Below are 14,510 nucleotides of genomic sequence, written 5' to 3' on the forward strand. Positions count from 1 at the left end.
ATCTTGGGCGTTAACACTTGAATCCCTCATTACGCTCAGGATTCTACTTTCCCTCGCTATGCTCAGGATTCTACAGTAGAATCCTTCGCTACATTCTGGATTCAATTTACGCCCGCGCCTTAAATACACCATTTTGCTCCCTCGTGACACAAATAACTATTTTAACTGATCGGACTGGAGACGCGATCAATCCAGAAACAGTAGATCTGATCCTAGGCTTACTTTCTCTTTGGAAGGCTTGTCAAGGGAGTCTGGCGGCGGGGGGCGGGCGGACGGTGAGGGCGGCGAAGGCGCTGGCGGCGGGGGCCCCTTCTTGGGCGCGTCGCGAAGGGTGTGCTGGCCGCCGCCGTACGCCAGCGGCAGCTCCGGCATCGTCTTCTGCGGGATGTACACCGGGATGTCCTGCGAACACACGCGCGGTCAGTGCGGGGCGGGGAGGTGCGGTGCGGTGCGGGGCGGGGCGGGGCGGGGGGGGGGGCGCGTACCGGGTCGGGGCGCGGCTGCGGCTGCGGCGCGGGCGCGGCCGGCACGGGCCACGCGCGCCGCGGGTCGGGCTCCGGCCACTCCAGCCGCGCGTAGCCGCCGCCCCACGCGCCGTCCATCACTGGAACAACACACAATACGCTATACACACACACACACACACACACACACACACACACACACACACTGGACGGTGCGCCCATTAAACAACATGTCTTCAAATTGTTCTAAATTATTTTAACAGATAATTCTGTTAATTGAACTGAACATTTAGGTGTTCCAGTCGAGACTAATATAAAGCTTTTCGCAAAAATGGTGAAGGAAAAACTAAATTAGAATTAGAATAAACCTTTTCTCACAAAAAAATAAAATGTGAGATTTAATTTTATTCCAATAAATTTTTTCATGCTTTCCCGCCTTTTTTTCATTGAAAGAAAACAGCTGGTGCATTGTTCCACCGGCAACACCACAAGCTGTTTCAGATCCAATAAAAAAGTCTGGGAGTTCCAACAAAATAACTGATAGCATAACTGAATTATATAAATACTAGCTTTTACCCGCGGCTTCGCTCGCGTTAACGATTAACATTTCAAAGAAGCAAGCAATCAAGCAAGCAAGCCAGCAAGCATGCAAGTGAGCATGTAAGCAAGCATGCAAGCAAGCATGTAATTATGCAAGGAATAGTGCAAGCAATCATGCATTCGAGCATGCAAGCAAACATGCAGTCAAAGCTGCATTCTAGCATGCAAGCAAGCATGCAAGTGAGCATGTAAGGAAGCATGTAATTATGCAAGGAATAGTGCAAGCAAGCATGCATTCGAGCATGCAAGCAAGCATGCATTCAAAGCTGCATTCTAGCATGCAAGCAAGCATGTAAGTATGTAAGGAATAGTGCAAGCAAGCATGCATTCGAGCATGCAAGCAAACATGCATTCAAGCATGCAATCAAGCATGCAAGCAAGCGTGCAAGTAAGCATGCAAGTCAGCATGCAAGCAAGCATGCAAGTGAGCATGTAAGGAAGCATGTAATTATGCAAGGAATAGTGCAAGCAATCATGCATTCGAGCTTGCAAGCAAACATGCATTAAAGCATGCAGCAAGCATGCAAGCAAGCGTGCAAGTAAGCATGCAAGTCAGCATGCAAGCAAGCATGTAAGGAAGCATGTAATTATGCAAGGAATAGTGCAAGCAAGCATGAATTCGAGCATGCAAGCAAGCATGCATTCAAAGCTGCATTCAAGCATGCAAGCAAGCATGTAATTTTGCAAGAAATAGTGCTAGTAGTAGGTAAGCATGCATTCGAGCATGCAAGCAAACATGCATTCAAGCATGCAAGCAAGCATGCAAGCAAGCATGCAAGTAAGCATGAAAGTGAGCATGTAAGTAAGCATGTAATTATGCAAGGAATGTTGCAAGCTGTGCTGCAAGCAAGCATGCATTCAAATCTGCATTCAAGCATGAAAGCAAGCAAGCATGCAAGCAAGCATGCAAGCAAGCATGCAAGCAAGCATGCAAGCAAGCATGCAAGCAAGCATGCAAGCAAGCATGCAAGCAAGCATGCAAGCAAGCAAACAAACATGCAAGCAGGCATGCAAGCAGGCAAACAAATATGCAAGCAGGCATGCAAGTGAGCATGCAAGTGAGCATGTAAGCAAGCATGTAATTATGCAAGGAATAGTGCAAGCAAGCATGAATTCGAGCATGCATTCAAGCATGCAAGCAAGCATGAAATTTTGCAAGAAATAGTGCTAGTAGTAAGCATGCATTCAAGCCTGCATTCAAGCATGCAAGCAAGCATGCAAGCAAGCATGCATTCAAGCATGCAAGCAAGCATGCAAGCAAGCATGCAAGCAAGCATGCAAGCAAGCATGCAAGCAAGCATGCAAGCAAGCATGCAAGCAAGCATGCAAGCAAGCATGCAAGCAAGCATGCAAGCAAGCATGCAAGCAAGCACGCAAGCAAGCATGCATTCAATCATGCAAGCAAGCGTGGAAGCAATCGTGTAAGCAAGCATGTGATTATGCAAGAAATGGTGCAGCAAGAAAGCAAGCGAGCATGCTTTTTAACACATTATTAAAAAAACGTTTTGTGTAATAATAATAATAATCAAATAATAATTTAATATTTTTATTTTTGAGAACTGTCACGCCAGATACCTTAACTGAGCGGACATATCTACGCACGCACATACGGTAACAGAGTACCTATTTAGGATTACGTTTCCTTTCGAGTTAATAATAAATAGTACTTATTTAGACGACCAGATGGCCTAGTGGTTAGAGAACCTGACTACGAAGCTTGAGGTCCCGGGTTCGATTCCCGTGTCGGGGCAGATATTTGTATGAAAAATACGAATGTTTGTTCTCGGGTCTTGGGTGTTTAATATGTATTTAAGTATGTATCTATATCTATATAATTATATTTATTCGTTGCTTAGTACCCATAACACAAGCTTTGCTAAGCTTACTTTGGGACTAGGTCAATTGGTGTGAATTGTCCCGTGATATTTATTTATTTATTTATTTTATTTAAGAATGGTAAGGAGGTGATAAAATGTGAGCAATACTGGTCTGGTGCTGCGGCCAGGGCGCGGGCGCGCGCGGCCAGGCGGGCGGCGCGTCCTCGCCGTACGCGAGCGGCGGCGTCTCCTCGCGCGGCTCCTGCAGCAGCCCGCCCTTGTGGCTGAAGATGTGCGGCGCGCCCGCCTCCGCCGCCGCTGCAACAACAGACACACGTCACCGCCTGCCGCCACCGCCACGGCCGCCACGGCCGCCACCGCCGCCGCGCCACTCACCGCTGTACCGGCGCGGCTGCGCCTGCGCCAGGCGGTGCGGCCAGCGCTCGCCCGCCAGGCCCTCGCCGCCCGACTCCGCCGGCTCCTGCAACGTTTAAGCCCCGTATTCATGGTGAACATTTATTGAGCAACATTGTTGAATCAACATGTTGCTGAGTTGCTGGCAACATGTTGCGGCGGGCAACACTTCGTGATGCCATGTAGCCGCTTGGTGACCGAAAACATCAGTTGAACAGCTAATGTTGGCGTGAGAAACATGGCCATAGTGTGGGATAATGAAAAAGGGATGAAATAACAACACGACTTTCTCACATGGACATGCCGGAGGTCATAGGTACCATAAACAAAGTTTCCAGCAACTTTATTTGTGCCGCAGTTGGCCAACAAAGGGATGAAATAACAACACGACTTTCTCACATGGACATGCCGGAGGTCATAGGTACCATAAACAAAGTTTCCAGCAACTTTATTTGTGCCGCAGTTGGCCAACAAAGTTGATCAACTGTTGCTCTCACCAAATGTTTACCGTGAATACGGGGTTTTACCATCACTCTGTGACCAAACACTTCACGTTTAATTTACACCAACTTATGCGATGATCTCACAGCTAAATTTAATACAGCCTCATATTTTATCTATGAATGCAACTGAAACTTTGAACTTAATATATTATTATTCACACTTTCTATTGTGGCATGACACGAAACTTGTGTAGTTCTGATGACAATACGATAATATGGAGCCCGAAGCTAGGCACTGGAGCTGTCTAAGCTGGTAAGTGGTAAGTGATGTATTTTGTACCTGTTGTATCCTGGCCTGCAGCCTGTTGGAGTCCCGCTCGGGCTGGGGCGGCTGGGGCGGCTGGGGCGGCGGGGGCGGCGCGCGCGTGGCGGGCGGCGGACAGGCCAGCTCGGGCGCCTCGTCGCTGCCGTCGCTGCACTGCGGCACGCCGTCGCACGCGTTGTACACGGCGATGCACTCGCCGCCGCTGTGGCACTCGAACTGGTAGCGGCTGCAGCGCCGCGCTGTACCACACCACATTTATTCACGTCATTGGCGAATGGCGACGCGGGACAAACATTTGATGAAGGCAGATTTATTTCGCGAGGCACTAAATGTTGCGCACCAGGCATTACGATGATAGATTTTTATAGTAGAGCAAAAAACAAGAAATTATCGAAGTACGAGGTCCCTCGGGCTGCTAGCAGCTAGACGTAGGAGACCTGGGCCAGCTACGTTTTTCTTCTGCCGACTAGGTACTTACATTTAATAGAAATGTGATTCAAAACTGTATCTATGATTAGAAAATTTTAAAAACTCGACACAAAAAACTTAAATAGGTAAATAAGTAGGTAGGTTCTCTCTATTATTCCAGGAACGAACTGTAGAAGATTTGGACCGAGGTATTAAGTGGATGAAATATGAAATGTGTTTTGTATCAAATATGTACCTACCTATTTACCTATGTATAAAAAATAGGTATTCTATGATTAATGAAATTACAGTCCTTAATTTTTCAGAATTTAACATGTAAATACAACGTAAATAGACTGGAGATGATGATAGGCATTATAATAGTATGTATTTTGACCATTATGAAAAACGTACTAAGTATAGGAATTTTAATTGTTATTTCTTTCAACTATTTTTTTTTTATTCGACTGGTTGGCAAACGAGCAAGAGGGTCTCCTGATGGTAAGAGATCACCACCGCCCATAAACATCTGCAATACTCCTGGTATTGCAGATACGTTGCCAACCTAGAGGCCTAAGATGGGATACCTCAAGTGCCAGTAATTTCACCGGCTGTCTTACTCTCCACATATTCATATTCTGATTGTATATATTCTGAACATATACATTGTGAACTTAGTCATTTTAATATTTTTAATTGTATGTATTTCGACCAGTATGAAAAACGTGCTTTATGAATTTTGATTAATATTTATTTTAACCAATATATTTTTCAATTTTCGGTATTTCAACTGTATGTATTTCAATCGATATGTATAAATTTATACATTATAAAACGTACCCGGCAGGGGTTGACATTGACCGTCAATCAATCAAAACATAATATACTTATACTATTTCTGCCCTTACAGCTGAACCCCACCATACGTAATTAGAAATGGTATGAAGTCTGTTGTTATGTTATGTATGTGTTGGGTGTCTGTTCTTATTACATAAAGTAATGAGGTTTGAATTTTGAATTCACATCTTTGAATCTCCTCTTTATAAAAGTAATGTGTTAGTTACTTACAACTTTCAAGTTACGACAGAGAATATTTAGCAGCGAATAACAAACACACATTTATCTCTATCCACAAAAAGGTGGGTTCCGTTAGCCGCCACTTTGTGTTGGCCTGTGACTCACCCATGTGTTCGACAGGGCCGGCGCGCGCGTCTCCGCCCAGCCTTCCCCTCGACGTTACCTTTGTCCCTACACGGTCGTTGAACTTGCGACGATTACGTTAATCGCATACATCTCGGGGACGTAAACAACATCCGATATAACGACAGCCCGTGGGCAGCGGGCAGCGGGCAGCACGTTCGCAGAATAACATTAGCTCATTCCGCGGCCGGGCCGGGCGGCGACCCCGCGCAGCTCGTGACCTCTCGTGTCTCTTCTCGTTCGATTGATCAGCGTGAAGTTCACGATAAGCAAATACCTTAATGTCATTCGATCGAATCGTACTTCGCATTGTTATTAAAATAACTCCCAGCTTGAAAACCATGCTGTATTTGTATTAGGTAACCATTTCAACGCAAATTGGGCTTCAATAAACTTACAGATAGGTATAAGTTTTAATACCCAGCTAGTTAATGGTGTGATGTCTATGTCTGTACCCTTAGTGTAAGTTTTCGGTTGCAAAATACGTCCCGATCGCGTTCGCGTTAAACTCTCAATTTATATGGAAACACGAACAGCGCCTCTAGCGGAACGTTTGCGATATTCGTGTTTCCATACAAATTGAGATTCGCGAACGCGATCGAGACGTATTTTGTAACCGAAAACTTACACTAAGGGCACTGTTAGTTTCATGTGTAACTTACTCGGCGGCAGCGTGGGCGGCGGGCGTGGCGCGGGCGGCGCGGGCGGCGGGGCGGCGCTGCTGCTGGTGCTGGTGCTGGTGCTGGCCGGCGTCGCGCTCCTGCGACCAATCAGCGGTTGAATAGGTAACAATTCTTTACAACGAAATAATTTAATTCGATGCCGAGTTTAAGTTTTATTCAAGGCAAAGCAACAGTACAACTTGGTCACTGTTGTTATAAAGAGAATGAACTTTATGCAGCTACTACCTACTTGTACTATTACTTATTCTGTGCTACTGCTGGCGCAGTGTGTGTGTGTGTGTGTGTGCGTGTAGGTACCTGAGGCTGGCCAGCTGCCGCTCGTGCAGCGTGAGGCGCGCGGAGTCCTGTGTGTGTGTGCGTGCAGGTACCTGAGGCTGGCCAGCTGCCGCTCGTGCAGCGTGAGGCGCGCGGAGTCCTGTGTGTGTGTGCGTGTAGGTACCTGAGACTGGCCAGCTGCCGCTCGTGCAGCGTGAGGCGCGCGGAGTCCTGTGTGTGTGTGCGTGCAGGTACCTGAGGCTGGCCAGCTGCCGCTCGTGCAGCGTGAGGCGCGCGGAGTCCTGTGTGTGTGTGCGTGCAGGTACCTGAGGCTGGCCAGCTGCCGCTCGTGCAGCGTGAGGCGCGCGGAGTCCTGTGTGTGTGTGCGTGCAGGTACCTGAGGCTGGCCAGCTGCCGCTCGTGCAGCGTGAGGCGCGCGGAGTCCTGTGTGTGTGTGCGTGCAGGTACCTGAGGCTGGCCAGCTGCCGCTCGTGCAGCGTGAGGCGCGCGGAGTCCTGTGTGTGTGTGCGTGCAGGTACCTGAGGCTGGCCAGCTGCCGCTCGTGCAGCGTGAGGCGCGCGGAGTCCTGTGTGTGTGTGCGTGCAGGTACCTGAGGCTGGCCAGCTGCCGCTCGTGCAGCGTGAGGCGCGCGGAGTCCTGTGTGTGTGTGCGTGCAGGTACCTGAGGCTGGCCAGCTGCCGCTCGTGCAGCGTGAGGCGCGCGGAGTCCTGTGTGTGTGTGCGTGCAGGTACCTGAGGCTGGCCAGCTGCCGCTCGTGCAGCGTGAGGCGCGCGGAGTCCTGTGTGTGTGTGCGTGTAGGTACCTGAGACTGGCCAGCTGCCGCTCGTGCAGCGTGAGGCGCGCGGAGTCCTGTGTGTGTGTGCGTGCAGGTACCTGAGGCTGGCCAGCTGCCGCTCGTGCAGCGTGAGGCGCGCGGAGTCCTGTGTGTGTGTGCGTGCAGGTACCTGAGGCTGGCCAGCTGCCGCTCGTGCAGCGTGAGGCGCGCGGAGTCCTGTGTGTGTGTGCGTGCAGGTACCTGAGACTGGCCAGCTGCCGCTCGTGCAGCGTGAGGCGCGCGGAGTCCTGTGTGTGTGTGCGTGTAGGTACCTGAGACTGGCCAGCTGCCGCTCGTGCAGCGTGAGGCGCGCGGAGTCCTGTGTGTGTGTGCGTGCAGGTACCTGAGGCTGGCCAGCTGCCGCTCGTGCAGCGTGAGGCGCGCGGAGTCCTGTGTGTGTGTGCGTGCAGGTACCTGAGGCTGGCCAGCTGCCGCTCGTGCAGCGTGAGGCGCGCGGAGTCCTGTGTGTGTGTGCGTGCAGGTACCTGAGGCTGGCCAGCTGCCGCTCGTGCAGCGTGAGGCGCGCGGAGTCCTGTGTGTGTGTGCGTGCAGGTACCTGAGGCTGGCCAGCTGCCGCTCGTGCAGCGTGAGGCGCGCGGAGTCCTGTGTGTGTGTGCGTGCAGGTACCTGAGGCTGGCCAGCTGCCGCTCGTGCAGCGTGAGGCGCGCGAGTCCTGTGTGTGTGTGCGTGCAGGTACCTGAGGCTGGCCAGCTGCCGCTCGTGCAGCGTGAGGCGCGCGGAGTCCTGTGTGTGTGTGCGTGCAGGTACCTGAGGCTGGCCAGCTGCCGCTCGTGCAGCGTGAGGCGCGCGGAGTCCTGTGTGTGTGTGCGTGCAGGTACCTGAGGCTGGCCAGCTGCCGCTCGTGCAGCGTGAGGCGCGCGGAGTCCTGTGTGTGTGTGCGTGCAGGTACCTGAGGCTGGCCAGCTGCCGCTCGTGCAGCGTGAGGCGCGCGGAGTCCTGTGTGTGTGTGCGTGCAGGTACCTGAGGCTGGCCAGCTGCCGCTCGTGCAGCGTGAGGCGCGCGGAGTCCTGTGTGTGTGTGCGTGCAGGTACCTGAGGCTGGCCAGCTGCCGCTCGTGCAGCGTGAGGCGCGCGGAGTCCTGTGTGTGTGTGCGTGTAGGTACCTGAGACTGGCCAGCTGCCGCTCGTGCAGCGTGAGGCGCGCGGAGTCCTGTGTGTGTGTGCGTGCAGGTACCTGAGGCTGGCCAGCTGCCGCTCGTGCAGCGTGAGGCGCGCGGAGTCCTGTGTGTGTGTGCGTGCAGGTACCTGAGGCTGGCCAGCTGCCGCTCGTGCAGCGTGAGGCGCGCGGAGTCCTGTGTGTGTGTGCGTGCAGGTACCTGAGACTGGCCAGCTGCCGCTCGTGCAGCGTGAGGCGCGCGGAGTCCTGTGTGTGTGTGCGTGTAGGTACCTGAGACTGGCCAGCTGCCGCTCGTGCAGCGTGAGGCGCGCGGAGTCCTGTGTGTGTGTGCGTGCAGGTACCTGAGGCTGGCCAGCTGCCGCTCGTGCAGCGTGAGGCGCGCGGAGTCCTGTGTGTGTGTGCGTGCAGGTACCTGAGGCTGGCCAGCTGCCGCTCGTGCAGCGTGAGGCGCGCGGAGTCCTGTGTGTGTGTGCGTGCAGGTACCTGAGACTGGCCAGCTGCCGCTCGTGCAGCGTGAGGCGCGCGGAGTCCTGTGTGTGTGTGCGTGCAGGTACCTGAGGCTGGCCAGCTGCCGCTCGTGCAGCGTGAGGCGCGCGGAGTCCTGTGTGTGTGTGCGTGCAGGTACCTGAGGCTGGCCAGCTGCCGCTCGTGCAGCGTGAGGCGCGCGGAGTCCTGTGTGTGTGTGCGTGCAGGTACCTGAGGCTGGCCAGCTGCCGCTCGTGCAGCGTGAGGCGCGCGGAGTCCTGTGTGTGTGTGCGTGTAGGTACCTGAGACTGGCCAGCTGCCGCTCGTGCAGCGTGAGGCGCGCGGAGTCCTGTGTGTGTGTGCGTGCAGGTACCTGAGGCTGGCCAGCTGCCGCTCGTGCAGCGTGAGGCGCGCGGAGTCCTGTGTGTGTGTGCGTGCAGGTACCTGAGGCTGGCCAGCTGCCGCTCGTGCAGCGTGAGGCGCGCGGAGTCCTGTGTGTGTGTGCGTGTAGGTACCTGAGACTGGCCAGCTGCCGCTCGTGCAGCGTGAGGCGCGCGGAGTCCTGTGTGTGTGTGCGTGTAGGTACCTGAGGCTGGCCAGCTGCCGCTCGTGCAGCGTGAGGCGCGCGGAGTCCTGTGTGTGTGTGCGTGTAGGTACCTGAGGCTGGCCAGCTGCCGCTCGTGCAGCGTGAGGCGCGCGGAGTCCTGCTGCTCGGCGCGGTCGCGCGCGAGGGCCAGCACGCCGCTGCTGAAGTTGCCGTGCGCCGTGAACTTGCAGCGGAAGTCCTCCGGCGGCCCGCACGCGAACAGGTAGCAGCTGCCCGGACTCTGGACACGACACACACAAAACAGACGTTTCTTTTATTTGGATCTAATTTTTATTAAATGCTGTATAGTAAGTATAGTATCCAGTTTTTTTCCCTTTATAGGTTAGTTCCTAATAAATTAAATTCGGGTTTGGTTCCGCGTACCTTGCGCGTATTTGCGTTGAAATGGTGGAAACCCGAATTTAATTCATAAAATTTATAATGACTAGGTAGTCCAAAATATTGTGTAGTTGGTACCTAGTTGTAGTTCCTAATGGTTGATAATTTGCTCTTTGGTGAATGTCCGTCCACGTACTTATTAATGGAATTTTCCACATCTACGCGAGCTGGTTAATTATAAGATAGATATGCATTTGAAGTGACCGATGATTAATTTTGAAAAATATTGGTAGAAAATTGGTGGATATCTATTTCGATACTTGTGTTAGCGCGATAAACCTAATTGAAATTCATTGCTTTATCTTTTGATACGTCTACGATACGGGGCTTCATGGGGGGGACGGATCATCTTGATAATGGCGCTAGTATTATTTCACGAAAAACTTTTTCACGAACGACTTTATCACGAAAACTTTATCACGAAAAACTTTATCACGAATAGACTTTACCACTAAAGACTTTTTCACGAAAACTTTACCACTAAAGACTTTATCACGAAAACTTAATCACGAACAGACTATATCACGAAAAGACTTTACCACGAACAGACTATATCACGAGAAAACTTTACCACGAAAACTTAATCACGAACAGACTATATCACGAAAAGACTTTACCACGAATAGACTTTATCACGAAAAATGTTTGAAACTTCTTCACGCTGAAACGGCTGGAGGGATTAGGATGAAATTTGGCAAAAAGTTAGTTTATAATCTGGATTAAAACATAGGATACTTTTTATTCCGATATTCCCACGGGATAGGGATAAAATTTCGAAATAACAACCGCTAGGCTTAGATACATGAAATTTGGTATGTAGATAGTTAGACGTCTGGAATAACACGTAGATAACTTTTTGACCCGATATTCCCACGGGATACCCAAGGATAAAATCTCGAAATAACAACCACTGGGCTTAGAGCCATGAAATTTGGTATGTAGGTAGCTATACCTCTGGAATAACACATAGGTTATTTTTCACTAAGATATTCCCACGGGATAGGGATAAAATTTCGAAATAACAACCGCTAGGCTTAGATACATGAAGTTTGGTATGTAGATAGTTGGACGTCTGGAATAACACGTAGATAACTTTTTGACCCGATATTCGCACGGGATACCTAGGGATAAAATCTCGAAAAAACAACCACTGGGCTTACAGCCATGAAATTTGGTATGTAGGTAGCTGAACCTCTGGAATAACACATAGGTTATTTTTCACTCCGATATTCCCACGGGATAGGGATAAAATTTTGAAATAACAACCGCTAGGCTTAATTACATGAAATTTGGTATGTAGATAGTTGGACGTCTGGAATAACACATAGATAACTTTTTGACCCGATTTTCCCACGGGATACCCAGGGATAAAATCCCAAAATAACAACCGCTGGGCGTAGAGCCCTGAAATTTAGTATGTAGGTAGGTGGACCTCTGGAATAAGTTACTTTTTATCCCGATATTCCCACGGGATAGGGATAAAATCTCCAATCATCAAACATGCAAACACACACACTTTCACATTTATAATGTTAGTAGGTATGGATTTATATGTGGCTGTTTATCTCACGCCTATATACATTTTATACGTGTATTATATTGTACGATATATGTATGTGTAGGTGTATTTTTGTTGCGTTTTAATATTCTGAAATAAGGTTGCCTTGAAGAGACCGCTCTTAAGCGATAAGACTGCCTATTGCTTTTTTCTCTCATCGTATCTGTTTTCTGTATAGCTTACTATTTCTGATAAACAATAAAGAGTAATTGTATTGTATAGGTAGGTGAGTTAAAATTAGTTTGAAATTAGTTTAAAAATTCAGTGAATTAGCGCATAATTAGTAGCCAGTACCAGAGACAATAGACTTTTAAATCAGCCCTAAAAAGCGCCTTCGTTATTTTGTTTGTGAAATTATAATGTGCGGATTAAAGTACCTACACGAGTAGAAAAAACGTATTAGAAGACTTACTCGTTAACTTGTAAAGCCTACCTACTTTTCTGATCTTTCCATCCGCCTGCAAAAACACGCATTTTTCTATTTTTTTAAAAGTGAAAACAACGGTTTTTGAGACATCATTGCAGTTTTCCTATTGCCTTCTTCTTTTTTAGGGTTCCGTATCTAAAGGGTGCCAACGGGACCCTATTACTGAGACTCCGCTGTCTGTCTGTCTGTCTGTCGGCGGCCGAGTCGCCTAGCAACGGCTAGCTATGTCGTTTGAATATTTACCTACTTTTAGGTTTGCGATTTTAATGATGTTTTATAAAAGTTTCGATAGTACAATTAGTGACTGTCTAATTTATTCGTTTTTGTTCCAAATTTATGAACCACAAACCTCAATGAAGCCAACTTTAATAAAGCGCTCGTCAAATCCGCACTGTCATCACTATGTTTACCTATTGTTTTTAATACTAGAAAAATCGACTCGCACTTGACCAATTTTTGTTCTATATTTAGCTATGAATTGCTGTTTCGCAAATAAATTAATTTGAATTTAAAGATGAGCTCTGCTTGAGTTAGATGGATTTGTGTGATTTGTGTGTGTTCTTACAGTGTGAAGTTGGAGGAACTGCATGAACACACATTTCTTGCATAAACGTAGCTATCATAAAGGTTGCAGGTGAGCAAAAGTAGGTAATTGTTTTAGTTCATCCGTTTTCTTTATGTAATACTTACATATAATATCTAAATACATAATCCATACTAAATAGTGTTATTGACAACTTACATTGCGATTATTGATTAAAATTGCTTGTTTCTGTTACTAATCTATCTATTTCCTTTATTATCCGGGCTGCTATAAAAAAAAACCTAACATCGAAGGCTAAGGCGGGAGCTACGCTCCGCTTCGCTCCCGCCTTACCCTTCTGAACCTAACCTATCCGAGTCGCTTCTGCTCCGAACCGTCTTACTCGCTCGCTTCGCTCGCTCGTACAAATCAAGCAGCGCTTTCAGAAAGACCATCATTGCCAAGAAGAAGGCGCCGCAAGAAACATGTGAAAACCGCAAAGTATTTAAAAACTACAGTATTCAATTAAAGTAAAAATTACAAAATAATAATAATATTACAGAGATGTATGGGGTCCATTAGTTACAAATCTATCCCGTGGGATTGTCCGGATAAATACTAGCGTATGTGTTATTCTAGACATCCAGCTACCTTCATACCAAATTTCTTGACTCTGAGCCCAGCGGTTATTATTTCAAGATATTATCCCTATCCCGTGGGAATATCGGAATAAAAAGTATTCTATGTTTTAATCGAGATTATAAACTAACTTTTTGCCAAATTTCATCCAAATCCCTCTAGCCGTTTCAGCGTGAAGAAGTTTCAAAAATTTTTCGTGATAAAGTCTATTCGTGATAGTCTATTCGTGATATAGTTTTCGTGATAAAGTTTTTTCGTGATAAAGTCTATTCGTGATATAGTCTATTCGTGATTTAGTTTTCGTGATAAAGTCGTTCGTGAAAAAGTTTTCGTGAAATAGTTTTCGTGATATGGTCTTTTCGTGATAAAGTCCATTCGTGATAAAGTTTTTTCGTGATAAAGTCGTTCGTGAAAAAGTTTTCGTGAAAAAGTTTTTCGTGATTAAGTACTGACACGTTGATAATAATTGCTGCGGGGCAATGCTAGTGGAAGATAATCAGTACTCGTAGGTAAGTACCTAAGTATTTTTAAACAAATAGTGTCTGTGATTAAACATACCTACGTATTTACTGCATGTGTTTAAAACTGCATGCGATTGAAGTCTTATGAAATGTCTGTCGTGTTGTTTTTTAAAGATTGTCTTCACACAAGAACAGAAAAATACAGTACTTAGGTAAGTAAACACTGATAATAAAAGTGTCCTCTAATTGATGGTCATTTTAAAAACTAATCTAACCCACCGTGTAGTAGGTGGTATACTGGTATAATACGAGTACTAGTATTTATTGTTCCCTCGCAGTCGTTGTTGTGGAAGGTTCTAGCACAGGCGTGATAAAGTATCTCGCGGGGCGGAGGGTTCACCTTCTCCTCGTAGACGAAGACGTCGCAGGCGTCGGTCTCGCAGCAGAGGCGCAGGCACTCGGCGCGCGCGCCCACGTCCAGCTCGGCCAGGTAGCGCGCGCCCATGCCGCGGGACTCCTCCGTGCGGATGATCTTGTCGCGCTGCACGGCGAAGCGCGCGCCGCACGCCGCCGGGTCCAGCTCGCGCGCCGCCGCCGCCGCCGCCGCCGCCACCGCCAGCAGCGCCCAGCACCGAGTGCCTCTCATGCCCGATGCGTCAGACACTTCCCGATCTCTGTCCGATACCACCCACTACGCTGCCGATAACGTAAGAGCGCGCATGGAAACTTCGATCTCCATCAATATCACTCAGTTCTACTTATTGTTTGTCAGCAATAGATGTTGCTTAACCTAAACTGACACGAAAGTGAGCCGTCCCGAGTCGGGCTCGACGCGGGCGGCGCGCGCATCCGCGGCGATCGATAGCGGGCG

The 14,510-nt window shown here is 48.8% G+C and overlaps 1 protein-coding gene across 1 annotated transcript in view; it reads right to left on the bottom strand.

Annotated features, from left to right (window-relative positions):
• The window catches only part of LOC141431702 (uncharacterized), a 27,132-nt gene extending 12,625 nt beyond the window's left edge, over positions 1-14,507 (bottom strand). Inside the window, exons 1-8 of the mRNA XM_074092882.1 lie at positions 14,040-14,507; positions 9,704-9,873; positions 6,334-6,431; positions 4,079-4,302; positions 3,278-3,362; positions 3,050-3,199; positions 486-604; positions 223-402 (exon numbers count right to left, since the gene is read on the bottom strand). Coding sequence (XP_073948983.1) covers positions 223-402; positions 486-604; positions 3,050-3,199; positions 3,278-3,362; positions 4,079-4,302; positions 6,334-6,431; positions 9,704-9,873; positions 14,040-14,285 — 1,272 coding nt within the window. The 5' untranslated portion in view covers positions 14,286-14,507. The remainder of the gene's footprint in view (positions 1-222; positions 403-485; positions 605-3,049; positions 3,200-3,277; positions 3,363-4,078; positions 4,303-6,333; positions 6,432-9,703; positions 9,874-14,039) is intronic.
• Positions 14,508-14,510: the final 3 nt, after the last annotated feature.

The sequence above is a fragment of the Choristoneura fumiferana genome, chromosome 10, assembly GCF_025370935.1.
Source record: "Choristoneura fumiferana chromosome 10, NRCan_CFum_1, whole genome shotgun sequence".
Lineage (NCBI taxonomy): Eukaryota > Metazoa > Arthropoda > Insecta > Lepidoptera > Tortricidae > Choristoneura > Choristoneura fumiferana.